At 60.3% G+C, this 9,812-nt stretch overlaps 2 protein-coding genes across 2 annotated transcripts; both read left to right on the forward strand.

The window, feature by feature from the left end:
• Positions 1-212: 212 nt before the first annotated feature.
• LDBPK_340510 (importin beta-1 subunit, putative) lies at positions 213-2,825 on the forward strand (the record flags this gene model as incomplete). Its single annotated transcript, XM_003864168.1, has 1 exon — positions 213-2,825. The coding sequence occupies one exon, from the start codon at positions 213-215 to the stop codon at positions 2,823-2,825; it is 2,613 nt and encodes an 870-aa protein (XP_003864216.1).
• A 5,089-nt stretch (positions 2,826-7,914) lies between these two features.
• LDBPK_340520 (splicing factor ptsr1 interacting protein, putative) lies at positions 7,915-8,688 on the forward strand (the record flags this gene model as incomplete). Its single annotated transcript, XM_003864169.1, has 1 exon — positions 7,915-8,688. One exon carries the CDS (start codon positions 7,915-7,917, stop codon positions 8,686-8,688), a length of 774 nt encoding a protein of 257 aa, XP_003864217.1.
• Positions 8,689-9,812: the final 1,124 nt, after the last annotated feature.

Below are 9,812 nucleotides of genomic sequence, written 5' to 3' on the forward strand. Positions count from 1 at the left end.
GGGGGTACCGCTGTGGGTGTTTATAGCTGCTTGGGGCGCACACGCTTTCCTCAGAGAGCTCTTTCAGGCATACTTGCTCTCTCCCACCCCCTGCAGGAGCGTGCGTCACCTCTACTGTGCGTGTGCGGGCTCGAATTCATTTCTGTCGCTGTGTTGCGCACTGCCGTTGAAGAAGCCGAGCCGTAAATAGGAAACGAAGAAAGCCGCTCGTGATGGCGAACATTACGGACCTTCTCATGGCTCTGGGCAACCCGGAGCCGTCTATCCGGGTGCCCGCAGAGACCGCTGTGAACAATGCCAAGGAGACCGACCTCGCCACCTTCATGACGACAATGCTGCAGGAGTTCCGGGACGAGAGCAAGCCGACTTTTGCCCGAAACATGGCGGGCACGCTGCTAAAGAATGCAGTGGCGCCATCCTTTCGAGAAGTGGCGGCACGGCACGCGCTGGAGGAACGTTGGCGCGCTCTGCCTGCGGATGTGCGGCTGCACATCAAGAATGAGGTTCTGAGTACTCTCGGCAGCCCCAATCGCGATGTGCGCACAGTTGCCGCCAACATCGTTGGCAGCCTCGCGCGTAGCGAGCTGCCTTCTGGGGAGTGGCCGCAGCTGATGGGCATTCTTGTCGGCGCAGCGCAGTCTGCCTCGGAGCAGCACCAGGAGGCAGCCCTCACCGCCATCGGCTACATTTGCGAGGAGGGTAAGGATCACGAGGAGGTGGAGGGGGCGCTGAAACCGAGCACGACAGACGTGCTCTCTGTGATTGTGCAGTGCATGGCAAGCACCAACGAGGATGTCAAGCTCAGCGCCACGAATGCCTTGTGCAATGCGATGGAGTATATCCACGACAACATGGACGTCCCGGAGCAGCGCAGCTACCTCGTGACGGCGCTGTGTGAAACGGCGAAGTCGTGCACGACGGCGCGTACTCGAGAGCGCGCCATGGAGAGCTTGGTGAAGGTGGCGGAGCTCTACTACTCGACGCTGCCGGACTACATCGCGCGTCTCCACGAAATCACCACAAACGCAATTTTTCACGACGAGGAGGCGGTGGGCCTGCAGGCTATCCAGTTTTGGATCTCGATATGCGAGCTGGAGCGGGACATGAAGGAGGGCGGCGACGTGCAGTCGAGCCTGAACTACAGCGCGCAGGGGCTCACGTTCCTTGTCGACATCTGCAAGCAGCTCCTCGTCCAACAAGAAGAGGACCAGACGGAGGATGACTGGAACCTCTCCGTGGCCGGTGGCAAGCTGTTGCAGAGCCTCGCCGAGGCCGTCGGTATCCCCATCCAGAGGCCCGTGATGGATTTCGTGTACGCCAACATTAACAGCACAGAGTGGCGCAAACGCGAGGCATCCGTGATGGCGTTCGGGTGTATCATCGGAGTCCAGGAAACGGCGGCGCAGGAAGCCATTCAGGACACTGTGGCGCAGGCGGTCCCCGGCCTCATGGAGTACCTCCGCGACTCGAACGAGATGGTGGCGGACACGAGTGCGTGGGTGCTGGCGCTTGTGTGCGAGAACTTCGTCGACATCTTCCTGCAGACGCCCGATCTACTGCAGCGCTTAATGAACGATGTCGGTCCGATGATCGGTGGCGAAAACGCGCGCATGGGCGTTCGTGCGTGCCACATCATCAACAACATCGCGCTGGCGTACGAGGAAGAGGAGGATCAGCAGACAAACGAGATTTCGCGCTACTATGGCGACCTCGTCGTCGTTCTTCTGCACGCTATCGACCACGGCGCCACGAACGACTTTAAGAGTGCTGCTCAAGAGACGCTGAATGCCCTCGTAGACGCGGCCGCGAATGACTGCTGCAGCGCCTACCTAATTCAATTGCCTCAGGAACTGCTAGCACGCATGGGCCCGCAGCTCAACGCGCTGCGACAGTCCAGCGGCGACAACATTGAAGCTGAGGCGATGATGGGCCTGCTCTGCGGCGCGCTCTCGGCCCTTGCGCGCAAGCTGGGTCAGAGCTTTATGCCATTCCTAGACGCTTCCATGCAAGCCCTCATTCAGGTGATCGAGCTCCCCACCGACTACGTGCAGCAGGAGGCGCTGGTGGCGATTGGCAGTATCGCCTACGTTGCCAAGGAGCAACTGGCACCCTACCTAGCGAAGGTCATTCCGCACGTGCTGAAGTACTTGCAGGCTTTCGACGAACCGGACAGCATCTACGGCGTGGTGGCTGCGGTGGGCGACCTCAGTCTCTCCTGTCGCCTCTCGCTGCTGCCCTTCGAGTCCGATATCATGAACACCCTGTACGTCAACCTCACGAACACCGAGGTGGATCGCGAGCTCAAGTGCTCATTTCTCAGCTGCTTTAGCGACTTTATTCTCAACGTGCTGGGCAGCGAGCGTTTTAAGCCGTACATGGCCGCGCTGCTGCCGCTGGTGGACCGACTCTTCCGCGCCAGCTGCGAGATCGACATCCGCGGCGACCCAGAAGGCGAGGAGTACGTGATGAGTCTCTGGGAGACGACCGCCTCCTTCTACTCCTCCGTCACCCAGTGTTTCAAGAGCAGTGACGTCGATGCCCTTGCGCCGTACCTGGCAAACATTTTGAACTTTGCCCTTCACGCCGCCACGAACGCCGGCGAGTTCGAGGAGACGCAGATGGCGGCACTCATGGTCATTGGCGACATGGCATCGGTGCTACGCCACGTACCCGATCCGCAGATGCGGGCGCAGGCGAAGCAGGCGCTGCTGGCAGACGCCGTGAACGGGGCTCTGAACCAAGCGCTGTGCAGCAGCACCTCTGAGGACAACAAGAAGCAGATAAAGTGGATCCGGAATCAGCTGAGTCACCTCCAGCGCTCATGATCGCCCCAGGCGAGGGGTGGAGCGGCGCTGCTCTCAACACACACGACTGTGTTGGTGTGTGCATATCTTCGGGCCTTTGCCTCGGACGCGCACGCGGGCCGGAATGCGGGCATCCGTGTTGTCCACTGCCATCCTCATAGAAGGGAGTCCTGTGCGCGGGCAAGCGGCCACCGACACGCCTTGTGCACGCATTTGGCAGTGTGCATGTGTGCGTTCGTTACACGCGTTCAAGGCATTACTGTTCGTGCAGCTTATGCGCGCGTGCTTGCCTGCTCGTCGTCGTATTCCTCTCGCTCGCTCCCCGTGTACGTCTGAGTGGTTGACGTCTTTGTCTCAGAAGGTAAGGCACCGCGCCCCCCCCCCCACCCGCTCACTCCCTTAACATGGGCGGCTCAACACCGCTAATAAGCTAAGAGGGTCTGAAAGGCCCCTTAAGTCGCTGGTGCTCGCTTGCGTGTGTGTGTGTGTGTGTGTGTGTGTCAGTGATTGTTTTTGCCGTTGTTGTTTTCTGCGCCCCATGGTCATGGGGCGGCACCGCCCAACGTGGAACGAAAGCATAGAGGGGCGACGCTCGCGCACCGGCGGCTTCTTGGCCGTGCGCGCCATGGTGGTGTTTGGCGTGTTTTTGTGCGTGTGGTGGTGATGGTGGTGGAAGGCGTCTATGATCCCCCGCTGAGCACTGTGTGTGTGTGTGTGTCGTCTCTGTCTCACGGCATATGGAGCAGCCTCGCTCACCAGCATTCGCGACACCGTCTGCGTGCTTGAGGGAGCATACAACATGCAGCCACAGTCGACAGAGATGAACGTGGCCCCATCGTCGGGCTCTTTCAGTGCCGCCGCCCTCAGCGGCGCCGCTGCACGTGCTCCCACTCGGCCGCTTCCCAGAATCTCTACCAACTGATTATCATACACGGCACATGGCACAGCTCTTGAGGGGTGATATGAGGGTGCGGCATTGTGCTCCTCCTCCCCCCCCCCCTTACACACTCCGCCCTCTCCCTCGCTTCATTCTCTCACTCCACTCGAAGGAAAGGCGTCCTCACCTGTGCATTCTCACTTCCCTCTTGCCCGCTCGCCCCGGCACCCCGCTCTGTGTAGCAACATATACGCGCGACAAGGGGCCTGTCCTTGCCTGTTTGCCCTTGCGTGCTTCTCATCGTCGTTTTTTTTTCGCTGTCGTCGTTGTCGCCGTTGCCGATCTTTCAACTCCTTGTCCGAGTCCCTCAGTACACACACACACACACGCACACACATACAGCCGAAAATGAACAGCCAACGTCGCCTATTGTCGCCTGCCATTCAGCCAAGAGGCGCTTGCGGCGCGGGGGCGGCTGCAAGCGAGTCTCAGCGATGGTCCTGACGCTCATTTTCACTGTCGCTGATATATTGGTCCTCACAGAGCTCCTCGCGCTGAGGGCTGAAAGCAGCCCGCCGCGTCTTCTTCAGTGCCGAACTGGCTCTCCACACAAGGCTGCGACCCACCGGGGCGCCACCGGGCTCTCTCGATCCGTCTCGACTGCCTCGCCGCTCTCATCAACGTGGGCCGCGATAACGGAACGAAGCGTCACCTTCCCTGATCACGACACCACCGTTCCATACATGGTTCTGCCCGTCACGGTGGAGGAGACCCTGATGGTGTTGCTCATGCGCATCATCACCGTGCACATCCGCCACGCTGTGCACGTGCAGAACGGCGCCGTGCCCAGCATGATGCCTTCCCGGACGCCGTCGCCGCTACCCTCCACTTGGCACAGCGCGTGCGCGTGATGCGCAAGCCTGGCCACTGTGTCTGCGCCACCGCGCTCGGCATGGCGGTGAGCGACTTCTTGGTTCTGCCCTTCGGTGAGGCATCCTTGTTCCTCATGGCGGCGGTTAGCAACTGGAAGTGGTCAGCAACCGTGAAGGCAGCGATGGCAACAGCCCGACGCTTCGAGTGGGAGAGCGTCGCGGAGCCCCCGTCCCCACTTACACAGGAGCAGAAGGATGGCGCACAGGCGCATACGCTTCGAGGGAAGGACCCCGTGGGCCGGCTATTTCTCGGAATAGTGTGGGTGTTTGCAGCTCGCCTACGGCCTTGCCTACACGAGGCATCCGCTTCACGAAAGAAGACCCTCGCTCGCCCTTCCCTGCATAAGCCGGGACAGGAACAGGAGGGCGTGGAAACACGCTGGGCGGCCCGTGATGGCGCTGTCCCCTGACGACTCAGGGCGGCAAGGGTGCTCGTATCGGCGGCCCGCACTCAGTGCCGTCAGCCCCACCCCGGCAACACGCCGTCGTGCTGACACGAATTTTGCGCCAGCGACGACGCACGCAGCGCGTTGTTCGCACGTCTCACGGCGGTCTGCGATCTGGCGCGTGCGTCGCCGCGGCAGGAGAACGTGACAGCGATGCTGCCGTCGGTGCGGGAGGGCTGCGGTACGGTATACGGTGGCTCGTGGCGTCCCAGAACAGGAACCGATGATTCTGTCGAGGCACAAGCAAGCCAACAGGCTCGCCAGATACCTGGGCTATGGCCTCCAACGCGCAGCGGAGAAGAAAGCCGCATCGGATGCGCAGCCTGTGCGCAATAGGCGGGCTCGTATTGCGCACTTCAGCCCGCGCGCACGAGCGTGAGCGCCTCATGGCAACGCGCTCGGCACGCGTCGAGCCACGCGCTGTGCCCACACGTCCGAGAAGGGCTTCCCGATCGGGGCAAAGGCCGCCTTGGTGGCGAGCCATCACACACGCACGCACCTCCCCATCCTGCATGCGCAGAAAGCAGCTGAATGGGTTTTAGCGGCAGTGGCTGTGGGTCCGGCGCTGAACACGCTGTGTGGTTTTACGAGCGGAGCATCGGCGTTGTGTTCTTCTACACTGCCCCGACTCACTGAATCCTGCCGACACGCAACTCGCATAACTTTGAGGAGCGCAACTCCGCGCCGGGCTCGTCTCTCGCCCGCTCGGATGTGAAGGACGTGGCGTTGCCACTTGTGAGCGGCACCCTTACCCCGCTGTGCGAGGGCCGGAGGGAGGTCACAGAACGGCTGTCGGAGGAGCAAAATCCGTGAGAGGGCTACTGCAGGGCGATCCGTGCTTTGCCACAGCGAATCCTCTCACGAAAGGCGGCGGTGGCCTCAGGGAGCACCGGCGAAGCATGCACGTGGCCAACTCTCCCTTTCATTCCCTCTCCTCTCGTTATGTGGTGGTCTCGCTAAGGGAAAATCGATGGCGAGCACTCGTCTCATCCGGTCAGCCTATGGCCGCACCGTTGTCCTACGCCGTCTTGCGCATCCGCCTTTTTCCGTTCTTCTTTCCTGCTCATGCTTTGTCTGTGTTTCTCCGAGAAAAGCTCCGTTTTGTTCGCGCTTCGGCGCCACCCCTCCTCCCCTCCCTTCCCCGCATCCGTCCCGAACTCTTCTCTTTTGTTGTATCGGTCGTTGATTGGTCCGTCCCCATCGCTGCCTCGCTTCTCTCGCCCTCCCTCCGCAATCCCTTGAACCTTCTTCACCTGGGTACTCGCCTAGCACCATCTTGCTGCGCCACATATCCACTCTCCAGTAGCGCGGCAGGCTGTGCGAATGCAGATGCATGCATGATCCACTCGTGTAGGCCCAACGCACGCAAGCATGCGTGATTTTTTTTTGCATGACTCTGGGTGTGTGTATGTGTGTGTGCGCGGGCGCGGGCGCAAGTATGCTGAGAGGTGGTCCTCGATCCTTGCGAGGCTGTGATCGTGGCATGTCTTCCCTTCTTCGCCCCTCTGTAGTCTCGGCGCCCCCTCCCCCCCCTCCCCTCTCTCTCTGCGGCCCCTTTGCAGTCTTACTCCATGTTGATGAGGAGATGTGCAACTGGAGCAGGAGGACGAAGACGTACGGGAGGGCAGCGCACGGTGACGCGGTAAAAGACCCGACGAAAAGATAGCTTAGTCTGTTGATCGGTCGTCGCCCCTGTGAGGTGTCACTGGAGCTACTCTCTGGCGCTCATAGTTTCTGGCTGCTTTCCTTGCCCCGCTCCCTCTTTGGGTCACTCCAGTACCTCCTCCCGCCTCCTCACGTGGTGATGATGCCACGTTTGTGTGGGGTGCAGGTTTGCTTGCACTCCCAGGGGGAGGGATAGCCTGTGCTTCCTTTCTCGACTTGCGTCTTCGTGTGGCTGCGGTGGTGTCATATGTCTTTTACTGTGTGGTTGGCCCAGTGCGAATCGGGGTGGAGAGGCCTCAAATCGTTACACGGGGCCCCCTTCTATCCTCTCCTTCACTGCGTCGCGCATCCAGGCGAGAGGAGGGGGTCATCTCACTGCGGCACTCCATACGAAACAAACAAAAACATGAATGCACACGTGACTGAGAGTTGTGTGCTGTGTCGCTGCTTTGGTAGCCTTGGCGGACGTCGTCATTACATCGGCGCTCGCTCATACTTAGGAGAGACAGACCGGCGCTGTGTGTGCGCATTTGTGGTCGACCCACCTCTCCATCCATCTGCCTCTCTTGTTGAAAAATACTGCTGCCTTGGGCAGAGCCCCTTCTGGTGTGCCACGGCAAGTTGGTGCACGGCTCTGCTCCCCTGAGCGCCCAACGCGTCACGCCTCCTCCCCTCTCTCGCAAAGGCAGCCATGGATTATGTCTCTCTCTCTCGTTACTTCCACCTTCGTCTGCAATCATCGCCCTCTGCTAGTGTGTGGATCAATGGCGTGCATCGGCTGCCAGTAGCCACCGGTGCGAGCGCTCTTTTCTCTTGCGTTAGGGATTCTTTGTAGGTTTGTGCTACGGCCGTTGCGATCACGACAGCAGCCCACACACAGCTACCGCGGCTCTCTCCCGCTTACTCATCCTCCTCTCTCGGTGCATAAGCGGTGCGCCTGTGGGCACTGCAATAGATTCCGTGTGTGAGACTCTTCCTTGTGTCGCGAGCTCCTCTTTCGCTTCCTTTTTGCCCAGACTGTGCTGCAGCGTTGAAGCGTGCTCGTGTGGTGTGCCGCTTGCTTGTTTGCTTCCCTGAACGGGTGTCGTCTACCACGCCTCCATCGTGATCGGTAACGTGTGCACGCACACGTGAACACAGGCAGTTAGCCGCCGCGCGGACCTCTCGGTTTGCCCACCACAGCTACAAAAATGGATGTGATTCCGCCTGAGTACGACCCGGTGACTCGAGAGCGCGTGTATCGGCAGGAGTGGCTCGAATACTTTCACTACATCGGCTTTGAGGCAGCGATACGTGATTACCCGGCTGAGTACCGCGCCCTCTTCCCTCGTGGACATCACAAGCCGCCAGCCATGCCGCCTCCGCTGCCCGTCGGAGGTACGAAGTCTCAGAAGGCATCCACCTCCGCGACGGCGGCAAACATGTTCATTGCCGATGATGATGACAAGGAGGTCGGTAAGGGCAGTGAAACCGAAGATGACTGGTCCTCGCTCATCTCTTCATCGTCGTCTTCCGCAGCCTCGACGCCGCGCGATGCACCCCGTGAGGACGCGCGAGCCGAAAATGTCGAGCGGACGGCTCGCGACGAGCGCAGCAGTCGCCGGCAGACGTCGAGCCGCCACGATGACCGCCATCACTCAAGCCGACGCCACCGCGACCGAGACAGTGATGAGCGTCGGCGGCGACACCATAGCGACGAGGAGGAGCGGCGGCATCGGCACCGGCACCACAGTTCTCGAGGAAGCGATTATCACCACAGCACCAGCAGCGGCACGAGCCGCCGCCGCAGGCGCTCTGGTGACCGAGATAACCGTGAAGATCGTCGCTCGTCACGCGTGTACAGCAGCGAGGAAAGTAGTCGCCGCTATCGCCGAGAGACGACCAGCGGTAGCTCGCGTACTCATGCCTACGAGGACCGTCGTGAGGATGCGCTACGCCGTCGCGATAACGCATATAGGCGCTAGCGACACCAGTTTCTCACGGGTTGTTTGTTTCGCTTGTGTTCCTAAGCGAGCAGTCCTGTCATAACCGAGAAGATCGCAGCATGGGCGGACAACCACGCGAGCAGCAAGTGCGCTCTTCTCTGCCCCCCCCCTCGCGCTTTAGATTTGCTTGCTCGTCACACACACTCCCCTACCTTCCGCGCCCGACTAATCCTCCGCGAAGACACGGCTGGATGCTTTTTTTTTGCCATGATAGTTTCTGTTACTCACGATGGGCACGTGTGTGTGTGGCATGTGGCGCCTCCTTGAAAAGAAAGAGGAGACGGAGACAGCGTTGGAGGTAAGCTGGTGTGGCGCATGCACACCCCCCCCCCCGTTCTGCAGCAAAGAGCGCGAAATACGCTTGCAAGTATCGATACCTGTCAACCTTCTGTTCAGCTTTTCGTGATGCGCCAACTGGAGCAGACGCGCCATTAAGCAAACCAGTACAGAGCTCGTTTCCGATGAGAGGGCATGCACCATGCGCGCCGCGCAGGAGTGCCGCTACACTATTCCATCTTCATGACTATCATCTTCCCTTTCATGAGGATAATCTGCCTTTCTACTCGGCGAGCAACGGGCAGTCCTCTTTGAAAACCGCCGGAGAGCACGTCTCTTTTCGGCGTACGCCGCTGAGAAAAGCTCATCGTCCTCAGCCTTCTCACCCTTGCGGCTTCCTCTTCCCTCCGCCATCGTCCGTGCGCCCGCCTTCATTTCTAGCGGTACCGCATCGTCCTTTTAGCAACGTGCTCGTGCCTTCTTTGTGTGTGTCTGAAGTGTCTCGCTGCTGTGCCGAAGACGTGCCTGGGACAGAGAACGCTGACGGCCAACTCTCGCTCGCCCCTCCTCCGCGCCTCCTTGTCTCCCTCCACAAACCAGCAGGTGGGTGCTCCAGCACCTGCGGAAAGTTTTGGACGCCCACGAGCCCGTCATTATCATATTCCACTGATCCCACCCCCATAAGGGTCCCTCACTCACGCGATAGGAACTATGTCGGAGAGGGATTTGGTGTGTGTGGCTTCGGCCTTCACGGTGCAGAGGGGGCGCCGCTTCCGTTGAGTTCCGACGGGCTGGTGCTGGAGCAGTCGCTGAGCACGGGCTTTTCG

Source organism: Leishmania donovani, chromosome 34 (genome assembly GCF_000227135.1).
Source record: "Leishmania donovani BPK282A1 complete genome, chromosome 34".
NCBI classification, from domain to species: domain Eukaryota; phylum Euglenozoa; class Kinetoplastea; order Trypanosomatida; family Trypanosomatidae; genus Leishmania; species Leishmania donovani.